The following is a 21,431-nucleotide window of genomic DNA, read 5'->3' as shown; positions in this document are numbered from 1 at the left end:
TTAACCTGTAACCATGCAGTAAATGTTAACTGTCATAATCACTCTGGAGGATAACATAATGAGAAATTATGCAGCAACTTACTAAAATTGCATGATTAGTAACGGGAAAATAAGTATGTACTATCAGAGTAACAATAATCTATTGCGTTTGTGACTTGTAACTAGTGTGTACAAACTAAATTAGAAACAATAAAAATAAAAGCCTTCTATGTGTTTGTTTTGATCAATTAACTGATTTCGCAGCACAATTTGGACACCCATACCACATACATTTGTAACTCGAATCAACCAACAGAAGTATCCCTTGGAGTGTTCTAGCCTTCACGATCCATTAGCTTTTGAAGAATAGCCTGCCAAAACATACAATGAATTATGCTCCCATCACCTTACCTCCACATATGTGGCGTGTAACAATGAAACAAGCTAAGTACGTAGAGAGTGAAACAGAAAATAATAATGACCCTATACGCAATCAAGTGATGTCAATGATAATCCATGCAATTCTCATTTCTCAATGTGGCACATAAATAGAATGAAGATTGTGGCTTACGGGGCATGAATGATATGCTCTTAGTCCCTGATTCAGTTCAGCAGATGAGATTAAAAGCTTTACAGGACGATATTCAACGGACAAACTATGCCCTCTATTGTCTGCGAAGCATATTAATTCCCGATTTATAAGGTGCTCAAATGCCTACAAAAGTGTTAAAAGATGGGCTTCAGGTTGGGGACAAATCACATAAGCTACAGGAAATACAACCATATCATCATGCGTTATATTTATTATATATATTAGATGTTTGGCTCAAATAGATAAATCATTAAAATTTTATACACCTACCCTTAAGCAGACATTTCGATCATAGTAATCAGAAGTCTGGAAGGAATCATGTATACTTTTATACTCTGCAGCATAAGGTAGACACGTTAAGGGACGCCAAAAATGGGAAAGTGAAATAACACCTCAAAAGTTTACCTTTCATAACAGAATTGAAGTTGCAGAAGCTTTTCTCTTTCACTTCCAACCTCTTCATGCAAACCAAAATGTAAAGTTCTAAAATGGAGGAATCTGCAGGACCAAGAAGAAATAAACCAATACATAAAAAAAGAAAAAGAAAGAGAGTATTTTTATAAAACAGAATTTGAATGTGTCGACAGTCATAAAGTAAAAATATGAAAAAATGGCGTACTTCTTAGACATTCCAGTTTTGGTTGCCTATTAATACTTGAAAATGCGGTTTTGAAGTTCTCAAGGGACAGAAACCCAGTCTTCAAATCCATATGAGAGATAGCACAGAATCTGGAAATATCATTTAACTCACAAGTCTATGACAATGGTCTATTTGACATACAAGAGCTAACAGAATAGTAAACAAGTCACTTACAGGAACTTTAGCAAATGCTTAACAGAGGAGTCAAAATTTAAATAGTTACTGAAGGTTTCTTTGAACCTTTTGTCTTCTACAATATTCTGTAGTTTGTCAAGGATTTCTTTACGAGGTACATAAATGTGAAGAAAACACAAAAGTAAGTATTCTCAACATAAGAAACGTTATTATAGACATGAATTAACTGACAGAAACATACACTGAACAGATTGAAAATGATAGCAGCAGCAAAAAAAGGATACTTGGACCTTTCTATTAAATTCAATAGCATAATCACGGGGAAAGCTTGAATCTACTGGTATCGTAAGCATGTGCACCAGCAAGCTGCATACCAAGAAGTCAAAAAACAGTTTGTTCGACATCATATCAAGCAGGAGCCAATCCAAAGGAAATTACAGTTTACCTACCTCTGTGAGTCTTCCATTGAAGGCGGCATAAACAACAGCTTTCTATGTGAAAATCGAGATCGTACTCTTTTCTCCAACAGCTGATCAGCATCCTGCAAGGTGGATCATCTTGGTTTGTTTTATGATGATCTATATGAGAACTTTATGAAGAGGATTTTATTCTCTCAAAATATTGCAAAATTCCCAATACAATAATAATAATAATTTTAAAATCACAAATTGACAACATTTTAAACAAAGCCTTTTAGTTTTCTTAATCAACCAGGTATAGAAATTCAGACGTGATGAATTTGTAAGTGATAACTACTTGAAATTTCATAAGTAACGGAGAGATAATTATTAAGCACACACCAGCCGACAGCTAATGCCAACTACAACAGCCTGTGATGTTACTGATTGCATTGCATCCAAGAGGCTATAAAGTAACCGCTGTTTGCCCTGCAGAGAATCAGGATAGAGTTATGGCAAATGTAACCAAAAGCTAAACCTAGAAAGTAGTCAATTGATCATAACTAAAATTGTAACCCAAAGTCTGCGCTACAAGCTTCGATAAATAATGTATGTAGGAAAGCAGATATAGCCTTACCTGAGCAAAGAGGTCAAACTCATCCAAAACAAAAATGACTGTTTTATGTGCCAATCCACATTCCCTAGAAAACAACGATTTATACAAGCTTCAGCATGTAATATTATTTCTTCAAATTTTTACCAAGAGAAAAGTTTACTCACTTTAGCATTGCTACCATAAATTGGGAGTTGTCATCAAACGATGCCTGCAAAAAGTGAAACTCAAAATAATTAACATATAGCCTAGTTGTAAAAGCATAGGACAAATCTTGCGAAGTTTAAGTCTTATTACCGATTTTGAGAATAGTAACTGATGCTCCATACATAACTGCCTAGCTATTTCCTGATTAATCATAAATTATGACAACAAATGGAACATTATAACAGGAAGCAGTGCCTCATAAACCTACTGATCCCAACTCAATTGTAAATTCACAAGTTCATAACAGACATTTGAAAATGATATCGTGAAAGTTCACAAAATAAAATTGAAAAAAAAAAACTCTAAGCTAGCTCAGGATTGATGATTATCCTACGTTTGAGCTGGTTCAATAAGTGTAGCCAGATTATTTGAGAATTGCAAACCTTGAATGCTGAAATGTCATCGCCATGTAGAAGTCCACTTAACCTGATCTGTAACAATCAAGGAAACGAATAACTCAAAAATAGAAAACGAGAAGAAAAAGAAAGAGAGAAAGAGAAAGCAAATAATACCACTGAAATTGAGTCGGGATACTCATCCAGCAAATCCCGAATGACAAGCTCCAACACCTAACATAGAGGATACAGTTACGACGAAATTGAAGAAACCGTTAAGCAAAGAGTAAGAAGAGAGTAGTTATTTAGAGAGAAAACAAACGGAAATCTTGCCGGAGCCGCGAGGACCGAGAAGGAGAATGGAATTGTTGCAAGCCTCAGTAACGGAACTAGAAATCATGAATTTAAGCTTGCTATAGTTGCTCTCTGGAGAATTATAGAGTGCCTTGAACGCGAATTTGGGGTCACAGACTCTGCTTCGAAGCAGATTCAACGCCTTCCCTTTGTGATTCTCCCTCTTCATCTCCATTCCCGATCGATGATTATTTGGCGGGAAAAATATGTTCTCCTCTACTGTTGCGGGAGCGGGAAGCTATATATTTGTAGAACAGGCCCAATGTTATTGGCCCAACAATAAGGCCCAAGCCCAATATTAACGTAAGAAATAACGAACCAAAGAAGCAACCAGAAAAAAAAAAAAACGAACTAAAGAAAAAACGTGACGTTTGAGTAAGTGGAAGTGAAAAAATATCAATCTTGTGGAACAGGAACCAACCGTTCGATACGCCGAAGCCATGGGAACCGTTCCGATGAACATCGCTTCCCACGTCGACCTCCGTTCACGATTCCACCTCACATCGTCTTCTTCCTCGTCGTCTTCCTCATCCTCCTCTGTGCGGGTTTCCAACTTTTCTAAAACTATCAGCTTGAGCTTCCCTCTCTCTCGGAGGAAGCAGGGGAGGTTAGGTAGGTTTCCTTGCTTCGCCGTCGATGACGACTCCAGACTCCAGCAGCAAGACCTCGCCAATACTACTTCAACTGCTGTCGGCTCTGCCACTGAAGAAAGACCCACCGGTAACTACACCTAAATTGATTGTCGAGTCTTTTTGTCTTTGCTTTGTAGTGATTGTTTCTCTTATAGGCTTTGAGCTCTGATCATATATCAATTTGTAGTATTACCAATGTTTTAATTGGATTTATAGGTGTCTTTTACTTATCATTGAGCTTCTTATATTTATGCTATGGTTGTTGCTCTTTAAGTTTGTTCATTTTATCCATTGAAGTCCACAAATCATTGAACTCTGACATGGTAAAATTTTGCTTACTTATTGTCCTTTTTTCTTTGAAATGTTGAGCAATGATAATGCTCATAATTTTCTGCAACGTTGAATATATGGTTAAGATTTTGTCACTGTTGTATGCTAGAAAATACGGATCTGCTTCCTGGTACAAATGGAGATGCTCCAGATAATTTTAAGCAAGATGGCGAAGGAAGTGCTATCTATGATTTCCTTTATCCTAGTAAAGAGCTTCTTCCCGATGATAAAGAAATGAGCATATTTGATCATCTTGAAGAGCTGCGACAGAGAATCTTTGTATCAGTTCTAGCTGTTGGAGGAAGCATTCTCGGATGCTTTGCATTTTCGAAAGATCTGATAGTGCTTCTAGAATCTCCTGTGAAGACACAGGGTGTAAGATTTCTTCAGCTAGGTCCTGGAGAATTTTTCTTTACAACTTTAAAGGTTAGATTCCTTAATCTTTGGGGATAATATCTTCGGGGATAATATCTTCGTCTGATATCATTTTATGCAAAATCAAACTATTGCTGTACAGCAAGCTCATGCATTACCACAAATGTGCAAGGCAATCTCAATTTTTCATATGGCCATTATAACTAGTTCTCAAATAAAGCTTATGCCATTATTATAATTTATGCTTGTTCTTTGACTTATTGTTTGTGTCACTAAGACTCAGCTTGAACTTGAATTCATATGAAACCATACTGAATACCCAAATATATAGTAGTTTATAAGAACAAGAAACATGATTTTTGGATAACTGACTGTCATTATCTGGCTTAAATCTGTTTCCTACCCACTTAACTACAATGCGGTGAGAAATACGTGCATTTCATGTTTTGTTGTGCATGAACTTCCCCAATCTTCACGCCCATCTATTTGACATCAAAATCTGTCATGTAAAAAGAAATTATAAAAGAACCAACAACCTTCCTTGAGTTGATTTTTGGCAATTTTGTCTTACAGGTGTCTGGATACTGTGGCCTCCTCTTGGGAAGTCCTGTAATACTGTATGAGATTATAGCCTTTGTACTTCCAGGTCTCACAAAAGCTGAAAGAAAGTTTCTAGGGCCAATTGTATTGGGCTCGTCAGTTCTTTTCTATGCCGGAATAACTTTCTCCTATTTAGTTCTAACACCTGCAGCCTTAAACTTCTTTGTTAATTATGCTGAAGGTGCTGTTGAGTCGTTATGGTCTATTGATCAATACTTTGAGTTTGTCCTCGTCCTTATGTTCAGCACAGGCTTATCTTTCCAGGTATTTCTTCCCCTAGGCCCCTATATTTTCTACATAATTTCTTTATGCATTTATGGTGATTGGAATAGCACCTCCTTGCTGAGTGACACCCATATTAGGGAATTGAGTCGATTGCTATATTGTGTGTCCCCTCCAACAAAAAGAAAATGTACATCATAATAGGAAAGAGAAATCATTACATATAAATATGTCTGCTTCAGGCCATTTTGGGGTTATACAAAACATGGTTGATGTATGCTTCTAATAGGAATTTGAAAGACAGCCATGCTATTAACTTGAAGAATGCTAATAATAAGATAGGGATTGTCTACACCGAATTTGTAGTCTTTATCTTATCATTCATTTCGATAGTAATTTTTTCATAGATTATAGTTCAAGAAACAAGGAGTCAAGAAGTGTTGTGTAAGAGAAATGCTAGAGGGGGATTAGAATTTATTTTTTTTACCATCATTTTTAGCTATCAACTCAATTCCTTTAGTGTAATAATTCAACAACATATTTTAGCCCATACTTTTAAACATTGATGGTTAATTAATGGCCAAAAACAATAAATTCTGATGGCTCTCTAGTATTCCTTACCGTGTAATTATAGCTGAATAGAGTTGTTTAAATGCAATCTCCTTTCTCCCCCTCCCAAACTTTAGTGGAAACTAACTGAAGCCATATTGCAGGTACCTGTTATACAATTCCTATTGGGACAACTTGGGTTGGTGTCTGGAGACCAGATGCTATCAGTTTGGAGATATGTTGTGGTTGGAGCAGTGGTGGCCGCTGCTGTTGTTACACCCTCCACTGATCCACTCACTCAAGTTCTTCTAGCTGCACCTTTGTTGGGTCTTTACCTAGGTGGTGCATGGGCTGTCAAGCTTACAGGACGGTGATCTTTGTCCCACATATCTTAGTATGTGCAAGAATATTTTTTGTCTGCCTGAACAAATGTTAGTGTACATTCACGAAGCAATCTAGTGTATATTTTTAATTTGTACCATAGCATTACCCTTCCTATATTTATGTTTTATTTAAATTTTTGTCCGATATGGATATGTAACTATTTGTCCCAAAATTACATCAAGTTTTGACGATTTATATATGAATTGACTTTTACCCAACATTATATATGGCACATGATTAACAGTTTAATTTGGAAAATACCGATTACATTAGTAACAATTTAAAGATATATAATTTTGATACACTAAGTGATATAGCACTATGTAATTATTAAAGACTAGTGAACTTTGAATCTCTCTGTCTAGTTTTAATTTAACATTTATAATAGAGGGATTTATATGGATAGAATTGTACGTGTCATAATTCTATAAACCCATCCTTTCCTAAAATATAATCCTAACGTGTTAATCAATCATCCTTTTTTATATTATCCTACGCCTTTGAATGTTAATGGTTCTGTTGGCTTGTTTTTTAGTCTCCAATTCTCAATCTCACATCTTTAAAATGGTTCAAAATATCCGACTATTTTCAAGATCAATTGTGTCATGTAACATGCCTCAAGTACTGAGGCCTCCGTTTAACATAATACAGCAACATTTTCATCGCCGCTACTGTTAGATATTTAATTTCAACCTTCTGATTGTATCAATTTGAAGATAAAAACACAACTGAATAATTCCTATTGCTTGAGATTAAATCACAAATCTGATTTTTGAACCCCAGCTCTAATTCTTTTCCTAATAATTCAGAAGAAATATTATCAATGATAGCATTCCATAATCGTCTAAAGCTCAAACCTGGTGTTGACAAGCAACAGAAGTATATATATACCTCACAAAAGTGTCATTTATAATCAAATTGTGGCACATAAATATGTTCCCCACCCTCCCCAAAAAGACCTCTAAAAAAGAAAAAGCAGCGGGACACACATCAGCTCTACTAATTGCTTAATGTAATATTTTCGATTTTGGCTTCTATATCAGCAGTACTAGAACTACTTATTTCGGAGGCAAGCTGTGTCAATGAACTCTTCAAAGCATTGCATACCTCCACAAATGCATCTGATGAACCTTTAAGCCCTCCTAACTCTGCTTGCAAAACCTCAATGATGCAGCTGATTTCATTCGTGGCTGCCTTTATAGCAGATATCTCTTGTGGCGGATAGAGGCAAGCTCCAATGTCATCAATCTGCCGACCAAGTTCTTGACACTGCTTCAACAATTTCTCCAATGAATCCACAAAACTGCCACTGTCATTTGGTTTCTCCAGTTTAAGCAACCCTGTGATGGAGCGAATAAGTTCTTTTATGACTGAAAGCGTATCAGATACAACCACAATTGCTTTCTCAGCCACTTTCATCTCTTCGGGTGACAAATCATTCCCCAGATCACCTTCGCTCAAATTATCATCATGCGGTTCATCCTCTGTTGCTTCTGCACAACTCTCACCTACTGCTGTGTTGTCTGAAACAGCAGATGAGTCTGGCTTTAGTTCTTTCATCTCGCGAAGAACGTCCTTCACTGAAACTGCTACCTGCGTCATTGCGCGCCCAATTGCTGTAATATTTGTTGCCGGAGTCTTTTTAAGGGCGTCACATGCTTCCCACACGGCACCAACCAATTGAGGAACTGATAGTTTCTGGTCTTTAGAATGAGATCCTGTTAAGTGTTCATTACAAGATAAAGTAAGGTTTTCAGCTTTGCACCGAAAGATTTGAGAAATAATTCAAGGTAAGTGGGAGTGAGTTGAAACAAGATAATCTGACATATATATAGAAAAACTAAATTAATACACGCCATTGATGATGATGATGATAATGATGATGATGATGATGATGAATGATAATGTCAATATAAAATTATTTGCAGTAGAGCTTAATGCATAATAGTTAAAGACACAATAGCATAAAGCTAAATAGACAGTTCATTCCACCACATACTTTGTCCTTGTTGACAATGATATTGTTTGTCACCTTAACAGCTGTCAGGTACTAAAGTAGCATTTCATGAGAGAGTATCCTTAACTATATAACTTATCCAATGCCAAAATCAATCTTAATTCACTTTTAGTATACCAAATTGGAATATTATTTTGGATAGCTGTGTTTATCCTGTGTAGTCAAGAGACCAGACAGCAGCAAAACACAAGTATTATGATACATCAAGAGGTATGTTGAGCTTCCCAGAATTTGTTACAGTAATGTCAACATCTCAGATGATATCGTTATGTTACATAGACAATTATTCGCCAAATTTCTCAAAGTAATTGAAGATAATTTGATGTCTTGGATATGGGGTTTGTTGTAACATCACAAATTATCTATTTGTCATTCTTTTCTATGAACTATGTTGGGTGTGTATAAGGGAGAAGGTGAGAAGGCTCACCATATGAAGAGACAGTGTCCTTCATCAACCTGAAGCTGGAATCAACAACCTGCTTCACAGATGCATGAACACTGGAAGACAGTGTAGGCCCTGCACCAACAGTACTGGCATGGGAGAGCAACAGAAAACCTTGAAGCGTGTTGAAGTATGTTGTCATATTCTCCTCAATTGCTTTTGCCCCTGGTTTTTCTCCAGTCCACAGCATCCCAACTGCAACAGAAAAGATAAACATATGCTGTTACATAAACTTTGAAAAGCTTACCAATGATTTACTATTGCAATCTCACTTGCAAAGAATGAAACAGATAACCACCCCAGGTTATTTTGAAAGGTAATCAAATTTATCTGCATTGGCATCTAGCCTAACCTAGAAATAATTTAAAGAAAAAAAGATATAGATTTTATTGAAAATCATGCATTTTATTTATTGCCTAAAATCTTTGTAGAAGATCACGAAACTAAAACAGGGAAACCCAAAAAAAGGAATGAACTTTCAGAATAATCAACTCAAAAGGCATAAAATTGGGAAAGGCCAATAGAAGAGTCAAGAGTGAACCTGTGGTAGCTTGTTTTTGAACTTCATCACCCATTTTGATGACGTCATCCCAGCTGACTCTGTCCAAAGCAGAAGAAGCCGTTTGATCCAAAACCTATCAACCGCATGAGGGAAGGGTGAGGATCATGCATTCATGCGGAAGCGAAGAGAAAAGGGGAGGGAAGGAGAGAGAGAACGGCACCTGTAGGGTTTCATGGATATTGGCGAGGTGTGAACCAAGCACTACGTTCAGATGCTCCTTCTCCGCTCTCACCGGCATCTTTAATCTACCGCTCTTCTTCTTCTGAGGCCGCAGCCGCTGGCTTCACTGCACCGGACGGAAATGACGGCGCCGTTGTGAACTTGTGAATGCAAACGCTTACCCGTTTTGCAATTAATCAATGCGTAATAAGAAATTATTAAAATATTGAGTTTTTTTTAGTCTCAATTATTTTGTCTCAAATTTTGAAATTAGGGTAATAAGTTTTAAAAAAATACTATTTTTACACTAAAATCAATTATTAATATATTTATATATAAATATTAAATATATATAATTTAATTTATTTTTAATATATATTTATATTTCAATATATATTATATATTGATAGTTAATTTTAATATACATATAAATTTTAAATAGAACTAATCTCTATATTTTTAATAGAGATATCTAATTATATATTAGACTCAACCTAAATTAAATTATCAACTAAATTAATAAGTCTAACTGGTTTCAATTTATCAAAATCAATTTGTTAAAAAATTGAGTTGTTTTGATATTTTTTTAATTGTTTAGCCGTTTCAATCGTTTTAATTTTGATAATTAAAAATATTATTTATACATTAAAATTAGTTACAATATATTTATATATATATAATATAATTTATTTTTAATATATATTTTATATTTTAATATATAATTTAATTTATTTTTAATGTAAATTTTATATTTTAATATATATTTTAATTAATAATTAATTTTGATGTACATCTAAGAAACAGTTGTTTAAAAATAGAATACCTCAATAATTAAACTAAAAGTTTAACTACTACTCTAATAGAATCTGGTTAGAAAGCCAATAGAGTATTTGTATAATGTGTATAATGAGTTATTTATTTAGTTTAATATGAATTAAAAAATGAACATTTAAAATAAAATACTACTAATTTCTTAAATACAATCCACCCATACTATTCAGAATAACCATCAGGATACTAGGGATAATAAACATCTGGTATCCTACTGAATCGAACATTCCTAAACTCAATTATACACATTGTACAGATACTCCATTGGCTCCTTATACTTCTTGTTCTTCTAATAATAATAATAATAATAATAATAATAATAATAATAATAATAATAACTACTTTGGATACATACATGATAATTACGCTAACACATTTTCATAGTAAATATAAACTGAAACATTTAATATTGATTAAGTACTAAATAGACAATGATATAGCTTCAAAGAATTTATTCTATTTGCTCCAATTTAATCTTTCACACTAATGCATGTTCCACAAAAAATCTTCCTTCAAATACTCTTTCTCTTGCCTTTAATGCCTGTAATATAAGACCATCAAAGATTTTATTATGACTTTAGATGCAACTCTATAAATATAATCAAATTTGTTTGCTTTGATATCATATTTCTTAAAACCAAAAAACATTATTTAATAAAAAAAATTAAAATTATGTGTTGGACTATATCAATGCAAACAAAAAATATATATAATATGAAATAATAACTTAAAAATATTTTTATCAACAATTAATAGAATCAAACATCAGTTTTTGAATGACTTGTCAATAATATGAGTGACCTATACTATTTTATTTTAAAAAATACTCATTCATTTCTCTTATAAAATTACTCATCCCAACAACTAAAAGAAGAATATAATATAAATAATTATATCTTTCACATTTTTTTCAAGTAAGAACTTTTTTTGGATTTGCTTGATTTTTGCATAAGCTTTCTTTTCTTTTATTTTTTTGTCTTATACTATTTTTTTTACTTTAGAATTCATCAAAAATGGAACTCTAGACCTTTCAGACATAGAATTATGGTATCTATCATAAAACTACCCAATAAAACATTCTAAATAATAGAAAAGAAGCTAATAAACTAAAGGCATCCTAAGAACTAGAAGATGGAGGACAAACCTGTTTTTCCCAATTTGTACAACTTGTAATGAGAGAAAGTAGAATTGTTTGGCAGAAGGCACCACTCATTATTCCAATCCACAAGCCTTTGCCTCTCAACTGTACCCAAAAACCTAATATAGCAGTAAGTGGAATTCCTAAAATATAATAAGCTCCAAGGTTCACATATGTTCCTAATTGCTGCCAACCACATCCTCTAGCAATACCTATATATTAATATGATCAAGTGTTATATTTCATAAAAAGACATGAATTGTGCATTGAATAATAATACCAAGAAGAAAAAGAAAAGTGCCGACCTGAAAGAGTACCATGTAAAGTGTCTAATATAATAGAGACACATATTAAGGGAGCCATATCCGTGACATAATCCAACACATCCTGTTCATAGCTAAAAACATAACCTATAATATTTCGGCACCCAAAAATGATTGAGCTCACCAAAAGAGCCTGTGAGCCTGCAAGAGTCATGGCAGCTACGACTGCCACTCGTGCTTCTCCTGGACTTCCAGCTCCCAATGCATTTGAAACTCTAGTGCTAAAAGAATCACCCAGAAAAGACAACAAAAATCAATGATAAAAGAAAGAAAATGTATAACTAATATATGGCGAGGACTCTGATGTAGAAGGGGGTGTGGTTTCTATACATGTAGAAATGTTGTGGTATTGTGAGATGATGACATATGTTCATAGAAAAATAGATTCTGCGCTGTTGCAGGTCATGTGCAGGACGTGTTCAGCATTCATCACGTGAACATGTCCTGCACATGACTTATAACAGCGCAGAATCTATTTTTCTATGAACATCTGTCATCATCTCACAATGCCACAACATTTCTACATGTATAGAAGACACACCCCCTTTTACACCAGAGTCCTCAACCTAAAACAATATGTACATAATGATAAAAGTAAAACCTTGCTGCTGAACCAATTGCTTCTGGCATTGTATAGATTGTTGTGGTGATTGAGTAACTAGCCACAAAAATTTCAACATTTAAACCACATTAGCACAACTAGTATGGAATGGATATGAATATGAATATTGAAGTATGAGTAACAATATCAATTGAGATTGTAGAACATAAAAACATCTCTCATGTCTCAATGATCAAGTCCTACTTACCATATGGACAGAACCGAAGCTTCAAGCTCTGGATTTGGTAGAAGCCCAGAAAGCAAAGTGAGAAGCTCAAACGACCACCATTCAAGGCTGCATTGATCATCAAACACAATAAAAACAAATCAAGGTTGATAAGCGTGCGCAAAGACGCATGTGTGTATATAATAAGATCAGATTCTAGAGGAAGAAACTAACCAAATCATTCCAGCAGATGGAACGGCATAGCACAAGAACTCTCCAAGTCCATGGAATAGGTCCATGGAGATTGGAGCACGAGTCTTTTCACATTGAGCAGAGAATTTCATATATAGTCCAAGCAAAATCACATTCAACCAATATGAAATGCCAAGAGAAAATGCTGCTCCTAAGTTACCTAGTTGGAACTGAAAAACAAGTATCCAACAAAAAGCTATGTGAAAGAAAAAAGTGACACAAGAACTCATAACAAGAGGAAAGATCAAACTCTGCATCAAAAAGTAGCGAATGAGGGTGTGAAGTGAAGCATAAGCAAATAGAGCAGGAATAAGGCACACAGCAAATTTTCCAGCTTCTTGTGAAATCAAAGGGTCTTGGCCACACAAAACCATTATTTTCCCCAAGCAGATCCATAAAAGAGAGAGAGGAACACAAGCTAGACTCAAAGCTACAATAGAAGTGTAGATTTGAACACCAAATCTTCTATATTGCTTTGCTCCATAGGCTTGGCCACCTAGAGTTTCCAATGCACATGACATTCCAAACTGTTTGATAAAACAAAAAACACAGTTAATTCTAAAACAAAAACTTGAAGACTATGGTATGAGATAAGAGAAAGAATAGTTACAATAACACTGAAGCCAGAGACAGCACAAAGAGAGGTAGCAATAGCTGTGCTAGAGAGAGCAAGCTTTCCCAAATGACCAACCATCATAATTGAAATTATCTGAAGAAAATAGGTTGATAAGTTGACAGTTATCATAGGCAGTGCTAAGTAACCAACACCCTTAATCTCTTTTGCCAACACACTCCATGTTATGGTTCCTAAAGAACCCTTTTCTTCTCCTTTTGGCTTCAACAAGAGACCCTCTTCCATGTCTTAAAAGAAGGTTCTTGAAACTGATATCTGATATACCTAAAACACACAGGCTTTGGCTGCTTTTATAGGAAATTTTTTAATATAGGCTAAACTTGGAGGATACTCCAGAGAAGTAATGAAATTGACTTTTACTGAAATTTAAGGTTGGAGGACCACTAGTCATAGATTTAATTGACTTCCACTATAGCATGTATCAAGGTGTTAGTGCTTCACTTGATCACTGTTTCATTTAAATAACACTATTTTTTTGTCACGTGCTATTGGTAAATAACTTAATTATTGTTTATTTGAAAATAATAGATCACAGGTGTCCATGAAAATGAAAAAAATTAATAAACATAACTTCTGTGATTGGTAGTTGCTATGAAGAATTCAAATCGGCTAACTCAACTACCTATCTAAGATATGTATCTCGGAGATTGAGAACTAGGCACATGTAATATACAAATTTCTTAGTAATCAAATTTCTTAAACCGTTATCTATGTATATTAAAAAAAATTACAGATACATCTTATGATTTATTATTATAAAATATATACTTTAGTATCATTTGATGAGTTGTGGACTTGTGATTTTCAATCAACTTGGCTTATTTATTTTATTTTATCTAATACAACATTAATATTGTTTATCTTGATATCTTCTGGTTTTTATGAGAGATTCTGTGGCATCTAAGTACATAGGATCTGAGCTAAACCACACACTCACATGCCCTTGTCTTGTATGACTCCATTCATTTCCATAATTTGGGTGATCACTTCAACATGGTTACATAAAAATGCATGAGGTGTGATGAACTAATATAGTGTATACATATACAACTCTTTTATCATGAAAACATTTTTGAAATTCCAGTGAAGGGAATATCTCCAAGTCACTCACTAATGAAGATTTATAATTGATCTTCATTTCATCAATAACTAGCTTCTCATATCAGTATATTATCTTCTGAAAATTGACCATCAAATATTCTCTTCCTTGCCTTGATTGCCTGCATCATATTTAAGAGTTTCAGACCATACAATTGAATCAAATTGCATAAAGTAGAATTAGAGGTGGCTACTTCTATGAAAACGTCTTCATGTGAAGATGGTATTGTAAACCATTCAGATAATGTCTTAATGGAAGTATCACCTTTTAACAAAGGCATTAAGCTGTATTAACCAAAATCTAAATAGTAACAACCACCAAGATAAATCAATGTACTTATTAGATTCCAAAGCTACATAACATACCTGTTGTTCCCAATTTATGCAGCTTGTAATGGTAGCAAGTAGAACAGTTTGAACAAATGCACCAACTTGTATTCCAATCCAAAGTCCTTTTCCTTTCAGATTCACCCAAAATGCCAACGCAGCCGCAGCCGGAATCCCACAGAGGTAGAAAGCTCCTAGGTTTACAAAAACTCCTAAGTGCTGCCATCCACAACCTCTAGCAATCCCTATTCGAAAGTAAGTCGGACAAAATCAATGTCTTGTGCAAAAAGTAAAAACTTTACTTAAGGATAGACATGAAGGTAAAAAATTTACCTGTCAGAACACCTTGTAGGCTATCTAGTATAACAGATACACAAACCAGAGGAGCCATGACAGTGACATAATCAACAACTTCCTCCTCGTTGCTGAAAACATAACCATAAATGTGGCGACACGAAAAGAGGGTTGCGCTTACTATACTCGTCTCAATTACTGCAAGAGACATTCCAGCCAGCACGGCTACACGAGCAGCTAGTGGTTTCCCTGCTCCTAATTCATTTGAAACTCTTGTGCTACATTCATTTGAGAAGAAACAAGTATGATCAATTAGTATGTCATTGCCATTTGAAATATGCAGAGTGAATATGTTTAAGATGTAGACCTTGCTGCAGCACCAATTCCAAAAGGGATGGTATAGAGAGTTGAAATTGTATTAAGACTGCAGAAAAATGAAAAAAATAATGAATTAAAATCACAATTTTTAAGTTGTGAAACTAGTAAACACTCATGAATATAAACTATTTGTGGCAAAGATAAAAGAACAAAGAAAAAAGGTTTAACTAACATACCAAACAGATAAAACTGAAGTCTCAAGTTGTGGGTTTGGTAACAGCCCAGACAGCAAGATAAGCAACTCATATGACCACCATTCAAGGCTACATTCACAGACATAAACAAATGTAAGCAGTTTGAGTTGAATAATTGATAACAGGTTGAACAAGAAGAGATCATATATATTACCAAATCATTACTGCAGAAGGGACAGCAAAGCGAAAAAACTCCCCAATTCCTCGGAACATCTCCAGAGAAATCGGAGCGCGTGTTTTTGCACATGATGGAGAGTATCTCATGAATAATCCAAGAAAAATGACATTGCACCAGATTGAAATGCTAACTGCTAATGCTCCACCAGCACTATTGAGTCCAGCCTTGAACACCAAGAGCCAACAAAGAGGTATATGGAGGAATAGAGTGACACAAGAACTTACAAGCATGGGAAGAAGCAAGCTTTGGATTTGGAAATATCGAACTAACGGCTGCAGAATTGCGTATGCAAAAGGTGCTGGAATAAGCCATATGATGAACTTGGCTGCTTCATGAGCAATGAGAGGGTCCTGGCCTAGGAAGACTAGTATCTGTTCAATGTTGATCCAAAGAATAGAGAGGGGAACACACACCAATATGAGAGAAAAGATGGCAGTGTATGTTTGCATTCCAATTCTTTGGTATTGTTCTGCTCCATAAGCCTGTCCACATATAGTTTCCAGTCCACTCGCCATCCCCATCTGTTCCCATTCTCGAATTCAAAATTTTGGTAATTTATTCTTACTACTAAGATATATCTGGCAAGTGGATTTTACTTTTCTTATATAGAATTTAAAAAGATATTCTGAAGAACTATCATATATTCATGTCTCTTACGTCCAAAAATTGCATATTACCAATATGGGAATTGCGTGGATTAATGTCCACAATGAATGAGAATCAACCAAAAACAGTTAGAAGAGTTCAAACACTAAAGGCCCCGCCTAATAATAACAAAACAATAGTGTAATAAAATAAATAAATTTGCAGAATTTTTCCCTTTTCTCTTAAAAGGACTACTCATATGAAGAAGACATTAGATGTTAAATCAGAACAAATGAATGTAGTTACATGAGATGTTAGATTAAACTATCATACCAAGATATTGATTCATTAAAGAAAAGAAAAGTAGAAGCTTACAAGGAGGCTGAAACCGGTGACACCAGAGAGGGATATGGCCAAAGAAGAGCTTGAGAGAGCAAGCTCGCCAAGGTGACCAACCATCATGGTTGAAACCACCTGCAACAGATACTGAGAAGCTATCACTACCACCATGGGCCCTGCTATCTCACATATCCTCTTCATTTCTTCTTTGTAACCTTTCTTCCATGTCCATGATGATGATCTTTCCTTTGCCGCTAGAAGACTCTCTTCCATTATGATATCATATATGATGTTACTCTCTCTCACTTTAATTTCCCACTTCTTTCTTCTGCCTTTCTATCAACTTCATACATCATACTATATATATATATATATATATATATATATATATATATATATATATATATATATATATATATGATATGCAGTTTTTTTTTTTCAAACTTAAAAATGAAATTCGAATCTGCGATTTTTAGATGAATACGGAGAGATTATACAGATTTAATTATAGAGTAATCTATGACTTTGAGCTACCGTGACTCTGCCGCAAGACAATATATATATACTAATGTGCAATTAATTACTTGCAACTCCCTCTGCAGATTCTTACCCTACTTTTAATAACTGTATATTATATATTGGATATTCGTATTTATTAGCCGTAGTCATAGATATTTATTTTATTTTACTAGTCCTAGTTAATAGTTATAATATTTCAGCTAACGGCTGCCAGTTGTTTCTCCTTACTTCTCTGTTGTTAATTTCTTTTACAAAAACTTATTTTTAATATATATTTTATATTTTAATATTTTACAAAAACTTATATATTCTTTGTCAAATCAAATCATTTTCCCATGACTTCGTGACTGGTCTGTCTTTATGTTTCGTTTCGGAGTTAGATTCATTCAAATTTACAAAAACACTTAAATCATATTTGGGACAATTTTTTCATTTTATTTATAAATTATGGTTTAAAAGTTAAAACCAAGATTTATAAAATTTTATTATTTAGTCGTGATTATATATGTTTGATAGAGACAAGGTTTATGGATAGTTTTGTAATTTGTGATTTTAAACAACTATATATATTTGAAGAAGAGCTGCATATTATTGTATATGATTTCAAGTTCCGGAGGGGTAACGGTTACAAGGCCTTGGGATTGTTTGATGACACGTGGCGTCCATAATATGACGTGTCATTGTGTCAGGTTGCATGCTCAATTAACCCTCTCAAATGAACACACGTTCCTTGGTCAAATGTTCTTAAGGCTTAACACTCATGAATCATCATCAAAATTCAACAAATGACCAGCTTCTCATACCAATGTAGTGTCTGCTGAAAATTGACCCTCAAATATTCTCGTTCTTGCTTTGATTGCCTGCATTATCAAGACCACACAATTTTATAAGGGAATTAAGATAGAAACTTAGGTGCAGTCGACTTCACATGAAGTTAATAACTCAGAGTCGTTAAATAATTTGACTGATTTGACTAAATTTTTATCTAATAACTCTCAGCTATCAACTTCACGTGAAGTCATCTGCATCTGAATTTTCACCGGAAATCAAATGATGCAACTGATGCATTATCAAGACAGATAAATGAAAGAGGGTAGAGGACATACTTGTTGTTCCCAATTGATGCAACTTGTTATGATAGCAAGTAGAGAAACTTGAAGAAAAGATCCAGTTTGTATACCAACCCAAAGTCCTATTCCTCTCAGTTTCACCCAAAATGCCAATGTGGCAGCAGCCGGAATCCCACAGAGGTAGAATGCTCCAAGATTCACATAAACACCTAAGTGCTGCCATCCACAACCTCTAGCAACCCCTATTGACCAAACACAAATCATGAGGAATCATGTCTCATGGTAAAAACTCATGTATAGTCGACTTCACGTGAAGTTGATAATTGAGAGCTGTTATATGAAAATTTAGTCAAATCAATTAAATTATCTAACGGCTCTCAGCTATCAACTTCAAGTAAACCTTGTCTCATACATATATTCTTTTAAGAGACAGCAGAGTATAATTTATTAATTAAATCACCTGAAAGAAAACCTTGCATGCTGTCAAATATGACTGAGAGACAGACCAAAGGAGCCATGACAGTTACATAATCAACAACTTCCTTCTCACTGCTGAAAACATATCCAAAGATGTGGCGGCAGCTGAAGAGAGTTGCACTTACTACACTTGTCTCCATCATTGCAAGACACATTGCTGCCATCACCACAATCCGGGCAGCCTCTGGATTCCCAGCTCCTAGTTCATTTGAAATCCTTGTGCTGTCATCATCACCATACACACGGAATTAATAATCATGATTCCATTGACACATGCATTTGGATTTTGTAGAATGAATGCTTTTGTGAATTATGATCTGAACCTTGCTGCAGCACCAATTCCAAAAGGGATACAATACACAGTTGAAATGGTATTAAGACTGCACAGAAAGAAAGTCACAGAATATTAGTGCAATCACAACAAAAAGATCAAACAAGAGTAACTAACATACCAAACTGATAGTACTGAAGTTTCAAGTTGTGGATTTGGTAACAGCCCAGATAGCAAGATTATCAGCTCAAATGACCACCATTCAAGACTACATGAACACACTGAATTATTACAGAAATCTCTTGGAAAAAAAGAAACTATTTATAGTTGAAGAGAGATGTGTATATATATATATCACCAAATCATTACTGCAGAAGGGACTGCAAATCGAAAGAACTCGCGAGTTCCTTGGAATATGTCCATGGAGAGTGGAGCCCGTGTTTTGGCACATGCTGAAGAGTATCTCATGTATAATCCAAGAATGATGACATTCAACCAGATTGAGATGCTAAATGATAAAGCACCACCAACATTCTTGAGTTGAGTCTTGAACACCAATGCCCAACAAAGAAGTATGTGGACACAAAAGACTACACAAGAGGTTATTAGCATAGGAAGAAGCAAGCTTTGCATTTGGAAGTATCGAACTAATGGCTGCAGAATTGAGTATGCCAAAAGTGCTGGAACAAGCCAAAGCATGAACTTTGCTGCTTCATGAGCAATCATAGGGTCCTGACCAAGGAACACTAGTATCTGTTCAATGTTGATCCAAATGAAACACAGAGGAACAGACACCAATATTAGACAGAAGATGGCAGTGTATGTTTGCTTTCCAATTCTTTGGTATTGCTGAGCTCCATAAGCCTGTCCACAAGTAGTTTCCAGACCACTAGCCATCCCTAACTGTTCATATGTAAGGGATAGTTCATAGTTGTTAAACAGATCAATCAACTAATTCCAGAGATTCAATGCTTTATTCATACTACAAATCATATTTGGTATTCTTATATAGAGTGACATGTACAAAATGGACCTCACTGAAGTCATAATAATTCCATGTAACATGACCTCACAAAGACTAATGCTTTATTGATATGACCCTATAGTTTATGTGCATTGAAGAATGAAGATTGAACAAGTTTCAGATTCATAATGGCAACTCTATCTTCTTTTCAATATGAAAACAATTGGATTTGGTGAAAAAGGAAGAAGAATGCATGGTGGAGGAGGTTAGAACTTACAAGAAGGCTGAAACCAGTGACAGTAGAAAGGGAGAAAGCTAAGGCGGTGGCAGAGAGATAAAGCTCACCAAGGTGACCAACCATCATGATAGATACAATCTGTAGAAGATACTGGAAGGCTGTAACAGCTACCATAGGACCTGCTATGATGCAAATACTCTTCAGTTCTTGGATTAAGCTTTTCCATGTTACTCCTCTTCTCCTTTTTCTCTCTAGTTCTTTCTCTCTAGGTGCCAGTAGGGGCTCCTCCATGTTCATAGTCATATAGAACAACACACACAAGTTTGATTCCCTCTTTCTTTCTTTCTTTCTTTTATGTGGTAAAATTTAATTTGTCTTCTTTAATCTGTCACCTACTCTGCAAGTAAGTCGTTGGAAATAATGTCTGGATATTAATCACCATATCAATAATGGCCATACATATATATTTAGTGCTGTACATGTTATTCTTTTAACAAAAAATGTTAAATCAACTTTTTTTTTTCTATCAATATTAGACAATATTTTATAGGATTTCGGTAGGGAGACAATGGACTATTTGTATAATGTGTACAATAGGTTATTGAGTTATAAAATGAACATCTCATTTACTATTTATACTATTTAGAATAATCATCCAAGTACCAGGGATAATAAACATCTTCCCAAAAAATTAAACAAATTTTGGGATTCACTCATGATACCACTCATCCCAAAAGCTTCCGCTAATGAAAAAATGTAACATTAATAATTATATCTCTAATACTCTATAAACTTCCATTGTACACATTATATAAGTATTCTATTGACTCCTCATACTTTTCTTATTATTTTATAATAATATTTATTTTTATGTTATTATAATTTAAAATTTAAAATTTAATATGAAAATATTTGTATTAATTAAATATTAATTAAAAATCATAATTTTTATTAATCATGTAATATTTTGATATCAGTTGACTAAGAATATTGACTTAAAACTTTTGATATCAGTTGACTAAGAATGTT

At 34.5% G+C, this 21,431-nt stretch overlaps 5 protein-coding genes across 12 annotated transcripts; 1 reads left to right on the top strand and 4 right to left on the bottom strand.

Annotated features, from left to right (window-relative positions):
* Positions 1–121: 121 nt before the first annotated feature.
* Positions 122–3,502, bottom strand: LOC112712018 (origin of replication complex subunit 4). The gene is made up of 15 exons (XM_025764789.3): positions 3,222–3,502; positions 3,077–3,133; positions 2,948–2,995; positions 2,655–2,705; positions 2,525–2,568; positions 2,382–2,445; positions 2,147–2,233; positions 1,796–1,887; positions 1,631–1,712; positions 1,386–1,471; positions 1,191–1,300; positions 977–1,069; positions 842–906; positions 551–694; positions 122–350 (listed from the first exon to the last, which is right to left on the bottom strand). Exons 1-15 carry the CDS (start codon positions 3,426–3,428, stop codon positions 315–317), a joined length of 1,266 nt encoding a protein of 421 aa, XP_025620574.1. The 5' UTR covers positions 3,429–3,502; the 3' UTR covers positions 122–314.
* A 21-nt stretch (positions 3,503–3,523) lies between these two features.
* On the top strand, positions 3,524–6,563 carry LOC112712019 (sec-independent protein translocase protein TATC, chloroplastic). Its single transcript, XM_025764790.2, has 4 exons — positions 3,524–3,973; positions 4,325–4,641; positions 5,164–5,454; positions 6,126–6,563. The coding sequence occupies exons 1-4, from the start codon at positions 3,694–3,696 to the stop codon at positions 6,333–6,335; spliced, it is 1,098 nt and encodes a 365-aa protein (XP_025620575.1). The 5' UTR covers positions 3,524–3,693; the 3' UTR covers positions 6,336–6,563.
* A 597-nt stretch (positions 6,564–7,160) lies between these two features.
* On the bottom strand, positions 7,161–13,786 carry LOC112712017 (protein DETOXIFICATION 14). Of its 8 annotated transcripts, none has more exons than XR_011866207.1 (8): positions 13,447–13,757; positions 12,819–13,363; positions 12,627–12,713; positions 12,419–12,475; positions 11,942–12,038; positions 11,800–11,823; positions 11,501–11,706; positions 10,686–10,897 (listed from the first exon to the last, which is right to left on the bottom strand). XR_011866207.1 is itself a non-coding variant. In XM_072203911.1 (8 exons), exons 1-8 carry the CDS (start codon positions 13,693–13,695, stop codon positions 10,835–10,837), a joined length of 1,365 nt encoding a protein of 454 aa, XP_072060012.1. In that variant the 5' UTR covers positions 13,696–13,758; the 3' UTR covers positions 10,686–10,834. The 8 variants fall into 8 exon arrangements, 6 of the variants coding, with proteins under 6 accessions (XP_072060014.1, XP_025620573.1, XP_025620570.1 ...); XM_072203911.1 differs by having other exon boundaries at positions 11,905–12,038; positions 13,447–13,758; XM_025764785.3 differs by lacking the exon at positions 10,686–10,897 and adding an exon at positions 9,527–9,652 and having other exon boundaries at positions 11,800–12,038.
* Positions 13,787–14,271: 485 nt separating this feature from the next.
* LOC112712016 (protein DETOXIFICATION 12) lies at positions 14,272–17,208 on the bottom strand. Its single transcript, XM_025764787.3, has 7 exons — positions 16,900–17,208; positions 15,916–16,460; positions 15,744–15,830; positions 15,557–15,613; positions 15,229–15,467; positions 14,935–15,140; positions 14,272–14,690 (listed from the first exon to the last, which is right to left on the bottom strand). Exons 1-7 carry the CDS (start codon positions 17,134–17,136, stop codon positions 14,628–14,630), a joined length of 1,434 nt encoding a protein of 477 aa, XP_025620572.1. The 5' UTR covers positions 17,137–17,208; the 3' UTR covers positions 14,272–14,627.
* A 741-nt stretch (positions 17,209–17,949) lies between these two features.
* Positions 17,950–20,843, bottom strand: LOC112712013 (protein DETOXIFICATION 12). The gene is made up of 7 exons (XM_025764780.2): positions 20,442–20,843; positions 19,559–20,103; positions 19,382–19,468; positions 19,253–19,309; positions 18,913–19,151; positions 18,489–18,694; positions 17,950–18,242 (listed from the first exon to the last, which is right to left on the bottom strand). The coding sequence occupies exons 1-7, from the start codon at positions 20,703–20,705 to the stop codon at positions 18,180–18,182; spliced, it is 1,461 nt and encodes a 486-aa protein (XP_025620565.1). The 5' UTR covers positions 20,706–20,843; the 3' UTR covers positions 17,950–18,179.
* Positions 20,844–21,431: the final 588 nt, after the last annotated feature.

Source organism: Arachis hypogaea, chromosome 9 (assembly GCF_003086295.3).
Source record: "Arachis hypogaea cultivar Tifrunner chromosome 9, arahy.Tifrunner.gnm2.J5K5, whole genome shotgun sequence".
In the NCBI taxonomy this organism is placed as follows: Eukaryota; Viridiplantae; Streptophyta; class Magnoliopsida; order Fabales; family Fabaceae; genus Arachis; species Arachis hypogaea.
This window is presented reverse-complemented; position numbering and strand designations above follow the sequence as displayed.

What these genes read in the sequence shown, in the direction of transcription:
- LOC112712018 (XM_025764789.3), bottom strand. Translation starts at nt 3,428, where the DNA reads ATGGAGATGAAGAGGGAGAATCACAAAGGGAAGGCGTTGAATCTGCTT. An exon ending in AAAACTGGAATGTCTAAGAA is followed by an intron (nt 1,070 to 1,190) that starts GTACGCCATTTT and finishes TTGGTCCTGCAG; the next exon opens with ATTCCTCCATTTTAGAACTT. An exon ending in CTTCAATTCTGTTATGAAAG is followed by an intron (nt 907 to 976) that starts GTAAACTTTTGA and finishes CTTATGCTGCAG; the next exon opens with AGTATAAAAGTATACATGAT.
- LOC112712019 (XM_025764790.2), top strand. Translation starts at nt 3,694, where the DNA reads ATGGGAACCGTTCCGATGAACATCGCTTCCCACGTCGACCTCCGTTCA. An exon ending in CACTGAAGAAAGACCCACCG is followed by an intron (nt 3,974 to 4,324) that starts GTAACTACACCT and finishes GTTGTATGCTAG; the next exon opens with AAAATACGGATCTGCTTCCT. An exon ending in TTTTCTTTACAACTTTAAAG is followed by an intron (nt 4,642 to 5,163) that starts GTTAGATTCCTT and finishes TTTGTCTTACAG; the next exon opens with GTGTCTGGATACTGTGGCCT.
- LOC112712017 (XM_025764783.3), bottom strand. Translation starts at nt 13,695, where the DNA reads ATGGAAGAGGGTCTCTTGTTGAAGCCAAAAGGAGAAGAAAAGGGTTCT. An exon ending in CCATCTGCTGGAATGATTTG is followed by an intron (nt 12,714 to 12,818) that starts GTTAGTTTCTTC and finishes TGATCAATGCAG; the next exon opens with CCTTGAATGGTGGTCGTTTG. An exon ending in GCTTCGGTTCTGTCCATATG is followed by an intron (nt 12,476 to 12,626) that starts GTAAGTAGGACT and finishes TTTTGTGGCTAG; the next exon opens with TTACTCAATCACCACAACAA.
- LOC112712016 (XM_025764787.3), bottom strand. Translation starts at nt 17,136, where the DNA reads ATGGAAGAGAGTCTTCTAGCGGCAAAGGAAAGATCATCATCATGGACA. An exon ending in TCACCGGTTTCAGCCTCCTT is followed by an intron (nt 16,461 to 16,899) that starts GTAAGCTTCTAC and finishes GAATGGGAACAG; the next exon opens with ATGGGGATGGCGAGTGGACT. An exon ending in ACTTCAGTTTTATCTGTTTG is followed by an intron (nt 15,614 to 15,743) that starts GTATGTTAGTTA and finishes ATTTTTCTGCAG; the next exon opens with TCTTAATACAATTTCAACTC.
- LOC112712013 (XM_025764780.2), bottom strand. Translation starts at nt 20,705, where the DNA reads ATGACTATGAACATGGAGGAGCCCCTACTGGCACCTAGAGAGAAAGAA. An exon ending in CATGCAAGGTTTTCTTTCAG is followed by an intron (nt 18,695 to 18,912) that starts GTGATTTAATTA and finishes TTTGGTCAATAG; the next exon opens with GGGTTGCTAGAGGTTGTGGA. An exon ending in GCATCAATTGGGAACAACAA is followed by an intron (nt 18,243 to 18,488) that starts GTATGTCCTCTA and finishes TTGATAATGCAG; the next exon opens with GCAATCAAAGCAAGAACGAG.